At 40.2% G+C, this 18,321-nt stretch overlaps 1 protein-coding gene and 1 pseudogene across 2 annotated transcripts; both read right to left on the reverse strand.

Moving 5' to 3' along the window:
• PDCD2L (programmed cell death 2 like) lies at positions 1-14,599 on the reverse strand. The gene is made up of 7 exons (XM_019742761.2): positions 14,444-14,599; positions 14,164-14,330; positions 13,957-14,017; positions 12,011-12,384; positions 10,925-11,035; positions 3,889-4,037; positions 1-178 (listed from the first exon to the last, which is right to left on the reverse strand). Exons 1-7 carry the CDS (start codon positions 14,549-14,551, stop codon positions 48-50), a joined length of 1,101 nt encoding a protein of 366 aa, XP_019598320.2. The 5' UTR covers positions 14,552-14,599; the 3' UTR covers positions 1-47.
• Positions 7,463-8,026, reverse strand: LOC109445079 (cytochrome c; annotated as a pseudogene). The gene has a single exon (XR_012490098.1). The product of XR_012490098.1 is annotated as a cytochrome c (transcript).
• Positions 14,600-18,321: the final 3,722 nt, after the last annotated feature.

Consider the following 18,321-nt stretch of genomic DNA (forward strand, 5'->3'; position numbering starts at 1 on the left):
TTGGACATTAAAATTTGTTTTAATTTATATAAATAAAGGGAAATGCTCTATTTAAATAACAATTCATCTGGGTCTTCTTGTACAATACAAAATTCTTCCATGGGAGTCTGCTGATTTTGAGGCCAGCAACTCTTCTCACATGTGTAAATTAGAACTGTTCCAAATTCCGCAGAAAGACCTGAAAAATATAACATATTCAGGATTCCAGCAAAGAGAAAGTGTTATTTATGAGATACACTCAGTATTTGAGTTTACTTAGTAGACAGAGCCCAGATCCTGGAGCAAGACTGCGTGGGTTCATATTCCAGCTCTACAACCCTAAGCAAGTGACTTCGCCTCTCTGTAATAATGACTGTATCCATCCTGATGATAGCTTGTTGGGAGGGGGATGAAATAAACTGATCTATGTAAGATACTTAGAACAGAGTCTGGCACATCTTACGTGTTCACTGTAAAACAAAGAGGTAAAGAAATTAAACGATAATAGAAGGGAAGGAGAAAGATGGCTCAACATCAGGATAACTTGCTGTAGGACGTGTTCCTACAGGGAGTAGTTTTCTGGAAAAGATTACTCTGACACTTCAAAGATATGTTATCTTAAATGCAACAAGACAAAACTTAACAAATTTTACCTTACAAGCTGAAAAAAACAATTATGTAAAGCAAAAACAGTGCTCACTAGCTTTTGTTCACGATACAGTCATACTCTTTCCTACAATATGTGACCACTGATGACGAAAAGCTGATTTAACAGGAAAATATACTTTAAAAATAAATTAAAATCTCAACAAATCTTCATTACAACTGTCTAGATTATCTGACACTGAAAATCATTTAAAAATATTATCCCACTAACCGTACGCACTATCTCCAAGAAAGGATTCACACACGAAACAGAAAATAAATACTAAGAGATTATAGAAATTTATGGATGGATGAAGCCATGAAGAATGGTACCAAGAAAACATGGGCAACGAGAAGTCCCACCAATATCAGAACAGGAAGACAGGACAATAGGATGAGACGGGTAACTGGTTTGAAGAAGCCACGGAAAACAATTTTTTTAAAATGTAGTATACCTGAAACTAATTTAAAAAAAAAGTGTATAGAAAAAACAAACAAAACATCTACAAGATAATAAAAAAAATGTAGTTAAAGATAATGGAAAGAAAATGATCAAAGACTGAACAAAGAAGGCCAAAATAGAGCTGATTTGGGAGAAACAACCTGGTGAATTTGAAATAATTCCTAACAAGAATGTGCAACAGGCAGTTTGCAGAGGACAGAAGAAGGCTGGAGCCTCAGAACTAGTAACCACCAGGATAGAAGAAGGCGGTGTAAGAACTCCAATGGAATAAAATACCAAGTACCTGAGGACTGTACATGAGGCCTGAGCCCAGAGACCTGTCACAGGTGGGGAGTGAGGAAGGGGTAGGAGAAAGAGGAAACATGGAGGTCAAAATAGCCTCATTACACATCTAAAGAAAAATATCAGAAACCAAAAGGAACAGAAAGGACAGGTGAAACCTAATTACAGGTAGAAAGGGAAGGCTTGAGAGAATCTCAGTGAATGCAGAGGTAAAGGGAAAAGAGGTTAACACGGATATGAGAGGAGAAAGGAGACTAAAGAAACTGGTGTTGGTTCAGTAGAAAAGCTACAAATACAACAACAACAAAAAAGATACTCAGAAATAAAAAGGAAGAAAAACTAAATATGTAGGTCCAAAAACCAGTCTTGTCCCACAATAAAGGAAGTATATATAACAATGGGACAGCAAGACATAACTATTCAGTGACTGGACTTCACTAATAGAGAAAATTCTACAGGCATCCTAACATAAATGTTAGTTACAATGGGGGAAAACAGGCCACCCTCAGACTTCTACATAGCAACATTCAGTGCTAAAAAGATATCTAGACAAAAGTGAAAGATGTCAGGGCTTTTCAGAAAAATCTTCTCAGTGAGACCAGCCACGGGAGATGACAAGAGGCAACAAATAAAAGGGCCAGCGGTGCTCTTACTGTAAGATGACAGCATGGGGTCTACCATGTTCTGAAGAAAGAAAGTGGGGCCGTAAGAATTTTATACACGGGTTGTCCTTCAAATACCAAGGTAGACTAGCACACACATTCTGAAATAACAACAACCCCTACGAGTCCTCCTGGAGGCTATTACTTGACAGAACCTAGCTGCCAATAACAAATCAAAATAAAGGACTGAGATATGGTCAAGATAAAATGTTGAGAGTGATAGGAGCACTAAAATCATTTAAACAGAACTAAGGCTAAAAAGCTGGAGAATTATGGTTAAGAATGCAGACTTGCAAACTTGGATAAAGTAAGAATGATACTAAAATATTTGGAGGCAGAGTAGGGTATAAATTTCCATATCTATTATAGTAAGGAGCCACATGCACACTACCTAAAATTGAAACATGGAATGAATGTAATTCTCCTAATTTCCGAAGGAGCTTTTAGAAACTAGGGCCTCTTGAGTGAAGAACCCATTACCTAACGTCCAGCAGCCACTTAACTTACACTTTGTTTTCCTTATGTTAAATTTGTATAAATGTATTCTAATATTTTTAATTAGTATGTACTGAATTTTTCTGCTTTTAGAAAAAAATTTTTCATGCCATCCGACCATCCATCTAACTTTCCATCTGTATTTGTCAGGAATAATGACTGAAATGCTTACTGGGTCGGCCCGGTGGCTCAGGTAGTTGGAGTGCCATGCTCCTAATGTTCAGGTCGCCGGTTTGATTCCCACATGGGCCAGTGAGCTGTAATTCTCCTAATTTCCGAAGCAGCTAAATTCCCTTTACAGCTAAGACTGTGAACAACAGCTCTCCATGGGCTACTGTGTGCTGCCATAAGTGGTCGGTGGCCAGCAGCCAGCATGAGCTGCCGTGGGTGGCAGTGTGCTGCCCTGAGTGGCCGGCAGCTGGCGAGAGCTGGCAAGAGCTGCCGTGAGCAGCTGACCGACGACTGGCAACCCACTGCCTCAGCCGGGGGTAGCGCAAGGCCCATAATACCAGCATGGGCCAGGGAGCCGTGTCCTACACAACTAGACTGAGAAATAACGGCTTCAGAAAGTGGCAAAAACAATGGGATAAGTGTGTTCAAAGTGAGGGGGAGTATTTTGAGGCGGATTAATGGCAATGTGTCTTTTACTATAATAAATTTTTAAAATTTAAACATTCACCATATTGTTTGATCACATATAGTTGATTATATGTCAATTACATCTTAATAAATCTATTTGCAAAAAATTCTAGTATGTTGACATAGAAAAAATTCTCCAATTATACGAGAAAGAAACAAAGGCTATAAGACCGAATGCACATTTTTGTCCAAAAAAATGTTTTACATGTATATTCATGTGTGTATACATAAAACATGTTTACAGAAAAGTATAGAAAAATAAACTCTCCACTAAAAAAGTTCCCTCTAGTAACTGACATTAAGGCCTTTACTTCTTACTGCACACACTTCTGCACTGCTTGACTCTTGCTTCACATGTGTAACATTATAAAAACTTTTCATTTTCCTTTAAAAAATTCTAAAAATAAGGACTATGAAATGATAATTATAATCACGTAAAAGTTATTTTTAGAAGAGTAATAAATTTTCATTATAAAATAATGTGATGAAAATAGTTTTAAGGACAGAAAATGGTGTGGCTTAAATTAACGAAAACGCTATCAGTGTTTGCGTTCGATTACCTGGTTGGCTTATAAATTTCCTTAAAATAATTTCAATTTCCCACATTTTCTGTAATATGCTTATATTTTATAAGTAAACAAAAATGAAGTAGTCTTTCATTTAAACATAATTCCAAATTAGTGCCAGAAATTCACAAACTCAAATTAATAAAGGGCTTATTACCTAAATCAGCACTTCTCAGTATGCTGACCAGCGCTGGCATAAGCTGAAACTCAAATGTCCTTTGGGCTCCACAGTGGGTGCAGGCTGGGAGCTCAGTGGCTTCTGATGTAGGACAGGTCAAAAAAAGTGGTTCTCCACTCCAGGAATACCTAAGACAAGGAAACAAAGAACAGAGTCGGGACCACATACAAGTCACAGTCCAACATCTAAGACCATGCTTTGCAAACTTTCTTTCTTGCAGAGTACCGGGAGTAAACCAGAGAAAAAGAAAATCCAAAGGCCCAAAACACTTATCAATGCTTGATTCAAAGTCTGGATGAGGGCACTAAAGCCAACATGGAATGGAATCTAAAACTGCCACAAAGCCCAACTGCAAATCAAATGAACTCAAACCACCACAGCACTGACATGCCCTCTAAGGAGTAAATATTTACTTCGGTATCCATCTCTCTTCAACATACAATTTCTGGTAAACAATTTTTTAAAAAGTTATTAGATATAAAAAGCAGAAGGAAAGTCCATAAGAAAAGTCCATACAAGAAGACCCACAGAAAAGATGATGGCATTATCAGACAAAGACTTTAAAATACCAATAATAAACATGTAAAAGAATCTAGTGGAAAGGTGAACAGGCATAAACAGACGAGGAATTTAGCACAGAAATGGAAACTATAAGAGACTGAAACAGAAGTGTGATAACAGAAATAAAGAACTTCATTCGATAAAAGTTAACAGCAGACTGGAAATAACAAACAAATCTGTGAATGTGAGGAAAGTAGAAGAAATATCCAAAATGAAACAAAAAGTGAAATATTGAAAAAACAAGAACAGGAACACTTAAAAACCATGGGACAATTCCAAATAGTCTAACTACAATTAATTGGAGTCCTAGAAGGAAGATATCAATGAAAAGACATCAACCCACAAATCCTAAAAGCTCAGCAAATCCCAAACAGGATAAATTAAAACATACACATACTAACGTACATAAAGTACACATACATACAGAACAACGCCAATAAGAATTACAGCTAATTTCTAATAGAAACAATAAAGGCAAGACAACAAAAATCTCTTCAGTGCTGAAAAAAAAAAGTAAAAACTACGATTTATAGCCAATGAAAATATCCATTAAAAGAAATATTAATAAACACATTTTTAGAAAGACAACCTGAGAGACTGTCTCCAACAAATGCACTTCAAACAAATAATTAAAGGGGCAGCTGGATGGCTCAGGTGGTTAGAGCGTGAGCTCTTAACAAGGTTGCTGGTTCGATTCCCACATGAGCCAGTGAGCTGTGCCCTCCATAACTAGACTGAAAACAACAGCTTGAGCTTGGAGCTGAGCCGCTGGTGGGTGGCCGGTTTGCTCAGGGGTTGGAGCGTGGTGCTCATAACACCAAGGTCACTGGTTCGAGTCCCACATGGGCCAGTGAGCTGCGCCCTCCACAAGTAGATTGGAAAAAAACAACAACGACTTGACATCCTGGAAAAACACAGTTTCCCCAATATTCCCCAATAAAAAATAAATAAATAAAATTAAAAGTAGTTCTTCAAGCTGAAGGGAAAACCAGATGGAAGCTCAGATCTACATGAAGGAATGGAGAGCACCAAAAGGGTTAACAGGCGAATAAATATAGAAGATCTTCAGATAGTTATTTTTACTTCATTATATATATACAGAAGGTGCCAAAATAATGTATACACATTTTAAAAAAGGAAAAAACTGTATTAAAATTGTAATACTCAATATACACCCATAACAAAAGATGAATACAAGTCACATTTGACTTCTGCAATTACAAGAGGTGCTCGAAATGGTTACCATCAGCGCCCAGACAGTTCTGATTACAGTGAACTATTGCTTGAGCATAGATTGTAACATTTCTTAAAATGTGAACACATTTTTTTTGGCACCCCCGGTATGTAATAGTTTTTCTTAAAAACTTGATTGTTTCAAGCAAAAACAATAATGTGTTATGGGGTATACAGCATATATGGAAGTGGATATATGAAAACAAGATCACAAAGATGGGGAAGGTAATGAGAATCTGTAGATGGTTCTTAGTTCATAAAGTAATAAATGACTATGTGAAGTTAGACGGCAATAACTCAGAGATGTACATTATAATCACTGAAGCAAACACTAAAAAGGCAACAGCTATTACGGAAAGTCACGAAAGGAGATAAAATCATGAACTAAAAATACTCAATTCACTGCAAAAGTTAAACATAAAGGAAAAGAGAGGCAAAAAAAAGTAAAAGGGGAAAAAACCAATACCAAAATGATAAAATTAATCCAACACCACCAATAATTACATTAAATGGACAAAAACTCCATTTAAGGGGCAGACAGCTGTATTTTAAAAAAGGCAAGACCCATATATTAAGCTGTTTAAGAAAAACATTGCAGACAGCACCTCACATCTGTTAGAATGGCTATTATTAAAAAGACGAGAAATAACAACTGTCAGCAAGGATGTGAGGAAAAGGAACACTTGTGTACTACTGTTGGTAGGATTGCAAATTGGTGTAGCCACTATGGAAAACAGTATGGGAGTCCCTCAAAAAATTAAAAATAGATCTACTGTATCATCCAGCAATTCCACTTCTGGATATTTATCCAAAGAAAATGAAAACACTAACTCAAAAAGATACATGCACCCCCACCCCATGTTCACTACAACATTATTTATATTAGCCAAGATACGTAAACAATGTAAGTATCCATCTCTGAATGAATGGACAAAGAAACTGTACTCAGTATACTTTAATATTTGTAGATTTAGTTCTTATTTCATCTAGAGGAAATTTCCTGTTCATCTTTGAATATTGTTTTTGATCCATTTGTTTTTTTTTTGTGATTTTGTCTTTTAATTATCTTAAGTCTTATGATCAAATAATTTACAATTCTGTGCTGGTCTATTTTCTAATCCTTCTAGTGAGATGGCAAAAGCACCAATACCAATCGTACATATACAGTTCTACAGTTGTGTTTTTGAATAGCTGTTTAAAAGACAATCCTAACTTATGTTAGTCTGACTTAGTAAAGAACTCACACAGATTGCTGCTATATCTTTTCACACTGAATTTTAAAAGCATCTGACCTTATAGATCATCTATAAAATGTGAGAAGTGTTAAATGTTTTTTTATTTGTATTATACACAAATCAAACTAAAATGCCTTTCATTACGTAAAAGGCAACGGTTTAGATACACGGGATTTTATTTAAATTGGCATAGTTAGGACCAAAAAGATAAAGTGGGCACTGCCACCTTATCTTCAGCCCTTGCCTTTTAGCAGGCTAATGAACACTTGAAACAGAATTGAGTCTGGCTGTTTTATAAGACAGTGAAGGGACTTCCTCAGTATTTAACATATTAATATAACCAGTTATACAAATCTAAATATAAAATTCCATTTCAAAACTCCTATAGATTTGAAGATGGCATTTACCATCTCTGTGAAAAGTTGAACAAGGCTCATCACACCCAATCATAGCTTCAGAAGGGGGAAAACCGTAATAGGACTTGCTGACCCGAAATTACCAACACGTTCAAAAAGCTGATCATATCCATTTAACCATAAGCCAATCTTATTTCAATTAGGACTGCCCAAAAGAAACGTAATATCAGCCATTCATGATCTGAATTCTGGTATATGAGATCAATTTAAATATGGTACACATAAAAAAAAATGTCACGAGACATTTCTGTATTGTAATAAATAAGGCAGTGGCCAACTATTATTCCTTAGTAGCTTTTTTGAGATAAGCTATCAAGTCTGCCCTTTCTGCAGTCTTCTTAATGCCGGCGAAGATCATTTTTGTTCCAGGGATGTACTTCTTGGGATTCTCCAAATACTCCATCAAGGTGTCATCTCCCCAGGTGATACCTTTGTTCTTGTTGGCATCCGTGTAAGAAAATCCAGGGGCCTGACCAGTCTTTCGCCCAAACAGACCATGGAGATTTGGCCCAGTCTTGTGCTTGCCTCCCTTTTCCACAGTGTGGCACTGGGCACACTTCTGCACAAAAATCTTCTTGCCCTTCTCAACATCACCCATTTTTTAATCGCTCTTTCGTTGGACACGAAACGCAGCCTCACACTCGCAAGCCGGACGTCCCGCTCTCTCGCATTTATGTATGTTTTACAGAGCATTTTCACTCATCACCTCATTTGATTCTCATAGGAATCCTACGACATAGGTAGTTGTAGCATCCTCCTTATTTTAGAGATGAGGCACTGAGGATAACAAGGTTAAGTGACTTGCCCAAGGAGTCACAACTAGAAATGGAAGACCTAGGCCTTGAACTCCAAGGCCTCAGATTCAATTTCCTATGAGCCCTTGTTACTACAAAAGTAATGTCTTTAATTATGAAACTTGTTAAGGTAGAATGTACGAGGGAAATAAAGTAAAAACTATTCTAAATATCAAAGATTTAATTATAAAGATATGAATCGAATGGACTCACTCTGTAGTCAAAAAAAAAAACACCCACAAAAAACAAAATCAAGACTCCTGCATGCCAGATGACAGCCTCCTAAAACCCCATCTCCAAAACAGTATCTTCATCATCCAACTTCACCAGCCAGCAGCTCAAAACCACCTTTGTTGTCTTCCAATCTTTCACTCTTATATCCATGGTCACCAAGACCTGTCATTATACAAATATCCCTGAAATTTACTCCTCCTTCCCATATCCTCTGCCTTCATCCAAACCCTTTCACCATCACTCTCCCGGATTCCTTTTGTCTAATCTCAGAGTGATCACACACCTCCCTGGCACCACTGGCCATGTAATAAAGTATAAATTCTTTAGCAGGAAATGGGTTGAAAACATACCAGATGAGCACCCAATCCATACCAATACTAGATACCAAGTATGTGGAGCACCCAGTCTGGCAAGGAAGAAAGACAACAAGGGAGTGTGTCCTGAAGGAGGTCAAGGCACGGAGCTGTAGGAGCGGAGGGGAACGGACAGTCTTCCAATCAAGCTGTGTCACTTCAGACCCCATGGTTTCCAGCTCACTGAATTGCCCCTGCCCCACCACTAGGCACGTGGCTGCCTTTTTCCTTAGTTGGTGATCCCTCTGTGACTTGGAGCATCCTTGCCCTTTAGTCCCTCCAGCAGGGCTCAGGGCCCAAGTCCGTCTCTCCAGCATGAAGCTTTCCATGATGCAGCCAGGCATGGGGCTTTCATCCCTCCTCTGTGTCTCCTGCATACTTGTTCCCAGCTCCACTGGGCACCTGACATAGCACAGTGTTGGCTGCCTCCCTGACCAGACAACGTATTTTTGTGGCCAGCATCGGGCAGTGATTACTGGTCCTCCTCTCACCCAGCACACAATAACTCACTCCTTTAGCATCAAGGGCTCACTGCGGGCATGAGTCTCACTGGTGAAGAGGTCCCTCCAGGGAGTGGTCTCTAGCTGAGAATCATTGCCACTACTGAGGTGCCACATGCTTAAAAAAGTTTGTTTAACCTGAAAATTCTGTTGAAGGTATCATAATTTGGGCCTGTTTCCATGTGTATTATGAGATCTCTAATTGCCATTCTTAATTAAAACGGAGAAACAAAATAAACTGGATTTTCACCAATAAAATTGGGATGTAGGAATCAAGAGTAAAGCTTGACTTGGTACTAAGTAGTAAAATCTACAGTCTAACGCTATATATCAAGAACCTTTAAACTTCAAACGTTTGATCCTGAATTTCATTTCTAGAACTAGATTATGGGGGAATCATAAAAAAATTCTAAGATTTATGAAGGATAGGTGTAATGCAACACTTAAACTCCAGAAAACTGAAAGAAATTGGATGGGCGCTCTTACATACCCAACGATATATTCATAAGCAAAGTCAAACAACAAACAGATCAAGAAAATTACTCATAACAAAGGGCTAATCTCCCTAACATACAAAGAGTTCCTAAAAATCAAAAGGACCAAGAACTTACGGAAAAATGGATAAAGGATATAGATAGAAATAATTCAAACACATAGAGAAAGGTGCTAATAATAAGAAACTAAAGCAAAGTAAAATTACACCAAGACGCCCTTTTCACCTTGAAGTAGGAGAAATACAAAAGCATGAAGCTCACATCATTGGCAAGGCTATAGGGAAACAGGCTCTTACACATTGACAGTAGGAATTAAAGTTGACATAGCGCCAGGAGGAATTCAAGTTCTATGGGAGTCACTTTGGTGCTATCAAAGTTACAATTGCATCAGCCTTTTGCTTCACTATGCCACTTCAGGGACTGTATCCTACAGATGTACTTGCACACATGCATGATACCACAGGTGCAAGACTGTTCATTAGCATAATTTGTAATAGCAAAAGTTTGGAAGCAACATTAAATGTCCATCAAGGAAAGTGAACAAGGGACTACAGTACTATAAAGCTTTTATAAAAAAATAAAATTTTCAATGTACTAAAAAGATGCAGTCCTCCTAGAAACAGCTGAGTTAAAAAAGCAGAATACAGAATGTGCCTAGAATGTTTCCTTTTGTGTAAAAAAAAGGAATATGTAACTACATTTGCTTACATATGCATAAAGAAACTGTGTAACACACATAGGAAACTAACAACAGTGGTTACCTCAGTAGACTGGGAATATTAGGAAAGGAATTATTTTATTGTATTTATACATGTATGCATACATATATATTTTTGAACGTTAGAAATACATAACCTACTAAAAATTTAAGCTTTTTAAAAAAAGCAGAGAAAACATTTAAGAATTTTTAACATATAAGAAAACCCTCAATACCAATTGTTTATTGAAAAAAAGAAAAGTTATAAATACTCTATGAAACCAAGTATGTTTTCTTTTTTAAATACACAATACCTACCTACATGTATGCATCCCAATTTATAAAAAAATAAGCGAATGTAATATACTAAAATCTTAGCCTCTCAGTCTGGGGAATATTGTAGATTTTGGTTAACTCATTATACTTTCCTGTGTTTTCCAAACGAACATGTATTACTTTTATAATCAAGAGAAACAATAGAAGAAAATGTGCCTTTACCTCAAAATCTGCTCCTGACAAGCAGCAATTCTCTTCATGAATTTGTAAAATATCTTGTCTCCACTTTTAATTACGGTCTTCTCATATTTTTCACTACCATCACTAGGAAGACTGAAAAGAGAAGCAGAAAATACTTCTGAGTCTCTATATCCAGAGAGTTAAAATACTTAGAAAACAGGATAATTTTTTAAAATTTTACCAAAGTTAACATATGCACACAATTTAAATATCATAAATATAATACCTTATAATGTATACCAGTAATCCTCTGCCCACTATTCTCCCAAGCCCTGCTCCCTACCCATTTTCAACTCTGGGATAATTATTTGCAATTTAAAAAGTCATCATGCCTATTTCTTTCTCCATTGTAGAGAAAGACTCTCTCCATTTCTTTCTCCATTGTGGATTATTTTCAAACACCAACACATCTTGCTGCAACCCAACATTATTCTGAAAAAAGCTTATGAATGCAACAGCTCTGGTAAAGAACCAAATAATCTCTCTAAATTTCCTATTCTAATTCTACTATAATAGCAAAAATGATCATTCTTACATCTTTAGAGGGCTTTGGTTTATAAGGCGTTTCAAGACCCATTCTCTCGCTTGACTTTCAAAACCATCTCGTAAGACAGACAATAGCTATCAATATCATTCCCATTTTACAGGTGATAACTGAGGCTGTGGAAGGGTCTATGAGGTCCTGGGCCAGTTCTCGAGTCAATAAACAAATGGCATTTTTCTAACTTACCTGTTTCAGCTATACATTCAAAAACAAAAAACAAAGTTAAAGAGATAGTGAACACATCTTCTTCTGTAAACACTTGACATCCCTAACTACTGTTTGTTCATTTTCTTAAGGGTCCTTATAAATAGGGCAAAGTGTTTTCAAGCTAACTCAAGGGCGACTGATAAAAATCCCCTTCTCTGCCTCACTTTCTCATCCAAGAGGAGTGAAACAGAAAGGTCCGACATACACAAGTTCTGCCTGAAAAAGTCTCCGCAGGTACTAGGGTGAAACCAAAGGGTCTGTACTGTGGCAGCTTCCTGATCAAGTCACCTCCCAACCTCAGCAACGCACACTCTCACCTTTGGGAAAGCATCTGTTCCACGTCAACTCCTTCTCTCTGTTGATAGTCCCTCAGAAGGCTGTGAGCGTGATCTAGGCTGACAACATCCCTGTAATCGTCCTCGTCTACGACACAGATGTAGTAGGGTAGGAAGTGTGGCACCACAGAAGACAAGGCCACTCCTTCTCCAGGAGGCACAGGAAGAGCAGCGCCCACGACAGAATCCTGCAGGTGGAGCTCTTGGAGCTGGGCAGTCCAGTCTCCATCTTTGGCACCGTTAGAATTGTTTCCAAAATTCAAGGACAGCTGTGGTGAAGGCGCCTCCTCACTGTCACTTCCCCAGTCGTCTGCACCTTCACACCAATCCTTGGCTGCCAGGCCGTTTTCCTGTTTCTGGAAGAGTATCCCGTCAATGAGGTCCAAGCACACAGGTGATCTCACCTATTCCATTGGCCTTCCCATCCCTTCACCTTCCTGAGGGAGGCTTCACACCAGCCACTTCCAGTCTGGCACACTCTGATTCACTTCCTGGACCCCGTTTACTCAAAAAAATACTACAGGTGACAAATAGTGCCTTTCATTTTCAGGGGCACTGTGGCAGACGTAGCACAGGGGCTTCTTTAATCATCTGTTCCAAACTCTTTCAGCTGTGCTGCATGTATTGCAGAAGCTGGCAAGAAAGAACTACAGATCCCAGACTCCTGAGCTAAGGGTCCAGATATGATCAGGGGCTTGCTAATCAGGTCCACCAGATAGAGACACAAACTTGAGATAGAGTGAAGTGGAAAAAGAGGCCATGAAGCAAAACTGGCAGCCAGTCTGTAAATGAAGACAGAGCAAGGCTCTGGGGGCAACAATTCTGACAAGAGCAGCTTCCAGTTTACCAGGCCACACCTCAACTTCTGGCCAGCACCAGAGGAGGCACAGTAGCTCCTTGACACGTCAATTCTGAGGTGTGGTTCTGGAGGTCATTCCTGGAATTGCCTCTTCCAGGCTATCTAATCAGGTAGCAAAAACCCAATTTTAAGTCTGTCTCACCTTTTAAAAGTCCAAGTGCTTTTCTATTATCTGCAGTTGAACTCTGACAAATGTAAGTTGACACCACTACCATCTTTTTATTCCTGGTATTAGTGATATGCCTGTCACACATTAAGAACTTAGCATATATACCAGGGGTGCCAAAAAAATGTATACACATTTTAAGAGATGTTATCTATGCCCAAGCAGTAGTTCACCGTAATTAGAAGTGTCTGGACGCTGTCGGTAACCACTGTGCGCACCTCTTGCAATTGCAGAAGTCAAACGTGACTTGTATTCTTACATTCATCTTTTGTTATTGGTATATATTGACTATTACGATTTTAATAGTTTTTCCCTTTTTTTTTAACTTTTATTTATTTAAATGTGTTTTTTCAGGACCCATCAGCTCCAAGTCAAGTAGTTGTTTCAATCACAGTGGCCCATGTGGGGATGGAACCAGCAACCTTGTTGTTAAGAGCTAACCCTCAGTTTTTTCCTTTCTTAAAATGTGTACATTTTTTTGGCACTCTTTGTATATAAAACAACATTTACAGACAAACAGAGGCTGAATTTTGTTCTGCAGCTACCAACTTGCCTGATTTTTTGATTAACGCAAGATTTCCTCTTATTAAATGTGTTATATGCATATCACAATAAGTATATTTACTATAAACACATACATGTATTACACCCAACCATGTATATGTACATAACCCTACTTTTCCCCAACAGAAAAATCGGTAAGCTATGGGCCTCAAGAGCTTCAGTGTATATTAAAACAACTGACAAAACCTTAAGGAAATAGCATTGTATATACGGTTCAGAAAAGGGCAAACAACATTCCAACGTACTTCAAAAAACACAGCTTAAAGTCTGTCTTAAGCGATATTCTGGAAAATACCCTCAACTTACAGCAAATCGTACCGTCAGTCACAGCCGCTTTACCTGAGCGTCCGGCGCCTCTTTCTCGCGCATCTGCAGGCACTGGGAGCGGAACACCTTCCAGCTTCAGGGTAAGGACAAACGGCCGTGAGGGCTCCCTCCTGACTGCTAGCCGGCTGGCCAGCCCCGTCCGGGTACACCGGGAGCCGCACCCCGCTCCCGCCCACTCGGGATAAAATCCCGGGGTCAGCTCCCGAACTCCCCACCTACCTGCGCGCCCCGCCGCTGCTGCACCTGGGGAGGGGACAAGTGAACACGTGCAGTAGCCGATGAAACGGAGAACCTTCCAGCGGGCAGTACACCTGCACCACCAAGGCAAGCGACTGCTGGCAACGTTCACACACGGGCCTCGGCGCTGCTACGGTGGGCAGGGCGTCCTGAGGGTAGGGGAGGCTTTCAGACCCTGACTCTGCCCCGGGACCTCGCCCACTGCCTCACCCCGCAGCCCTCACTAGCACTCCCCGACACCGACTCGGGCGCCCCATCTCACCGGAAGACCTCCCAGCTTGCTAGCAGTCCAGGCGCCGGGTCCGGTGGGGCAGCCACGCACCATTGCGTCTCGAAGCCCGAGCAACACCGGCTTCCGAACTGCCGCCATGACGACGGCGCACCCACGTGAAAAGGCGAACTACGGCAGCCGAGATGGTGCCGCCCCCTGCGCACGCGCACCGCCTACACCGGCGTCGGCCCCGCCCCCTTAAGATCCTCCGGGGAAGACGATGTCTTGGAGTTTACTCCTGTCGTCACCTCAAAATCCGGGATCCCCAACCATTATTTGACTCCTAATGCGCTGTGGTAGGAAGTACGCACCCTCTACTAAGAAGTAGTCTTGCCATAAAGTCTTAACCTGAGATAAGCGGGATAATGGTATTATCGTTAACAAGAAAAAAAACGAAGCCCTTAATTTTTGGAGATACACTTCAAAATGCTTATAGATGTGGGTGTGACGGGTTAGCTCGGTTGGTTGGAGCATGGTGCCAACACCAAGGTTGCCGGTTCTATCCCGGGCATGGGCCATTATGAGCTGCAACCTCCTTAAAAAAAAACACACGCGTTAAGTGAAATAGCTGTGATTTGCTAAAATATATGGAGGTGGGAGCAGATGAAATAAAGCTGAGTTAATAATTGTTGGAATTTGGTATCAGGCACATGTAGACCTATTATACTATTTGACTTTTATGTTTGAAATTTTCCATAATAAAGTTTTTTAAATGCCTGTGGTACAACACAGATGAATTTCAAAACCATCGTACTAAGTGAAGGAAACCAGACACAAAAGGCTGCATTCCGGAAAAGGTGAACTTTAAAATCAGATCAATGTTCTCCAGGGTTTAGGGGGTAGGGATTGACCACAAAGGGCTGTCAGGAACTTTTTTGTTGTGTATCTCAATTGTGGTGGTTAGATGACTGCATACATTTGTGAAAACTCAGAACTATACATACACCAAGTGAATGAATTTTATACGTAAATTGTATCTCCATAAACTGGACTTTAAAAAAAAATGCCTGTTGCAAAAGCACGATTTCAGGCTTCATACTATAGCGTGCAAAGGAAATGAATGTTCTCAAGGACTGACACCTCAAAAGAGGACACAGGTGCTTCCCAATGTTTGGCTCCAGCCCCAGAGAAGGCCTGGAGATAAAAACCAGTTTACACCTGGTTTATCGCAGCCAATCTGATAGCTTTAAAAGGCACTATAAAGTCTGATCTTGGTGTTCACTTCAGGGCTAGCCAAAGAACTGGGTGACTTGGCAGATGTTTATTTTATTTGTTCCCCAGGATATATTTTTAAATTATAGCAAGAAGAAACAAACTTCAAAATTCTTATTGTTGCTAACACAGCAAGACTAATAGTTACTGAGCGGTCTCCAACATGAGTCATCTGTTTACATCATGACACTACCTCTTGATTGAAGTGTGATTGCAGGATGAAGGTTTATTACTTAAAGTAAATTTTCAAGATATTAATTGCTGCTACATTCTGGAATTCCAGAGGCAATTCCACATCAAAGTTTACACTGCCATCGTCATGGAGTCCCTGAAACAATGTAACAAAAAACTGCCTATATGTGTGAGATTTGAAGTATCTGACTTAACTCATGATTTTGTAGGGTTTGGACCTCCTGACAAACACATAAATCAGTAAGTTGTGATGTGTGTATGCGGAAGTACAAAATAAAGATACTGAAAGCTGCTTCAATCTCACACTGAAGTGCTATCTGTGATCGTCAATTTTACTGAGCTAAGGGATGCCCAGACAGCTGGCAAAATCATTTCTGGGATTGTCTATGAGGGTGTTTCCAGAAGAGAAGAGCATTTGAATCAAACTGAGTAAAGAAGATTGCCCTCACCAATGTGGCTGGGCATCGTCCAATTCACTGAGGGCTGGAATCGGACAAAAGATGGAAGAAGGGCAAATTCTCTCTCCTTAAGTGGGGACATCCATTTTCTCCCACCCTTGGACATCTGAGCTCCTGGTTCTCAGGGCTTCAGATTCTGGGGTTTACACCAGTGTCTCCTCCCGTTCTTAGGCTTTCAGACTCAGACTGAGTTATACCCCTGGCTTTCTTGGTTCTTCAGCTTGCAGACAGCATATCATGGGACTTCTCAGCCTCCATAATCACAAGCCAATTCCCATAATAAATCTCCTCTTAAATACCTCTCTATATGCCCTATTGGTTCTGTTTCTCTGGAGCACTGTAATATACTGTTCAAGGCTTGCAACAACAGGCAGCCATGGAGCAAAAGAAATCTGCAAGTGATGACAGTGGCAGTCATGAGGGCAGCAGAACAGGACAGGGCCAAGGGACATGTGGCCAACTGTCACGTGCCAGTTCCTCCTGCATAAGGGAAGACATGACACCTAGCAGCTGGCCAGCGGTCCCACTGCTAAGAGATCCTTCACGTGAAGCCAAGTTAGCCTGAGAGGATCTGCCACTTTGGATTTTCCTCCCAGTCTGCAGACTTTTTTTGTGTGCTTGCTCTTTTGTAATAGAGGAAGTGGCTCTAATGGGAAAAGACCTTCACTTTTAATCAGTTACATTAAGAAAGGAGGTGGGTCCACAGGGGGCTAAACAGAGCTCAACTATCAAAGAATATCTTTCCCTCTACAAAGATGGGGAGAGAAATGGGAATAAAAAGAAGAAACCCACTTCAACAGAAAGATGAGAAGTGCTGACAATTCTAAGTATCATTTTTTTTATCATTACTTCTTTTTAATTTACTATTATTTTTTTTTTATTTATTTATTGGGGAGCACTGTGTTTTTCTGGACCCATCAGCTCCAAGTCAAGTCGTTGTCTTCAATCTAGTCATGGAGGGCGCAGCTCACTGGCCCATGTGGGAATCGAACCAGTGACCCTGGTGCTATGAGCACTGCGCTCTAACCAACTGAGCAAACCGGCCGCACCTCTAAGTATCATTTTAAATAGATATTTGCACCTATATGGTCACTTTCTAGAATTAGGGTGTTTCTCACTTTGAGCCTTTGTGGGTACAGTTTGCCTTCTTATAGGGGGGAAAAAAATGAATCCTGGCTGTCCCTGTCTTAAGGAAGGCATGTGACCAAGCCACAGTACTGCTCAGAAGTGGGTGACCCAGAATAGGATAGGGTAAAGGCAGCCTGGATGACAGGGTCGAGGACAGCCGGTTCCCCGTCTGGATTCTGTATCCTGGTCAAGGGGGTAGGTCCTGAAAGCTCAGCCGCTAGCCTGTCCATCAGTTCTGCCCTTTGACTCTTTAAATAAAATTCCTTTTCTGCTCAATTGGCCAGAAATACTATTTAATATCTTCACTAGAAGATAAAAGGGTAGTTTGTTCAAAAATCCTTTTTTCAGGCCGGCCCCATGGCTCAGGCGGTTAGAGCTCCATGCTCCTAACTCCGAAAGTTGCTGGTTCAATTCCCACATGGGCCAGTGGGCTCTCAACCAAGGTTGCCAGTTCAATTCCTCGAGTCCCACAAGGGATGATGGGCAGCGCCCCCTGCAACTAAGATTGAACATGGCACCTTGAGCTGAGCTGCTGCTGAGCTCCTGGATGGCTCAGTTGGTTGGAGTGCGTCCTCTCAACCACAAGGTTGCTGGTTGGACTCCCGCAAAGGATGGTGGGCTGTGTCCCCTGCAACTAGCAACGGCAACTGGACCTGGAGCCGAGCTGCGCCCTCCACAACTAAGACTAAAAGGACAACTTGAAGCTGAAAGGCACCCTCCAAAACTAAGATTGAAAGGACAACAATTTGACTTGGAAAAAAGTCCTGGAAGTACACACTATTCCCCAATAAAGTCCTGTTCCCCTTCCTCAATTAAAAAAAAAAAAAAATCATTTTTTCAATGTCTACCTTATAAAAGGAAAAGAATTACTTGGGCACC

Source organism: Rhinolophus sinicus, linkage group LG11, assembly GCF_036562045.2.
Source record: "Rhinolophus sinicus isolate RSC01 linkage group LG11, ASM3656204v1, whole genome shotgun sequence".
Lineage (NCBI taxonomy): Eukaryota > Metazoa > Chordata > Mammalia > Chiroptera > Rhinolophidae > Rhinolophus > Rhinolophus sinicus.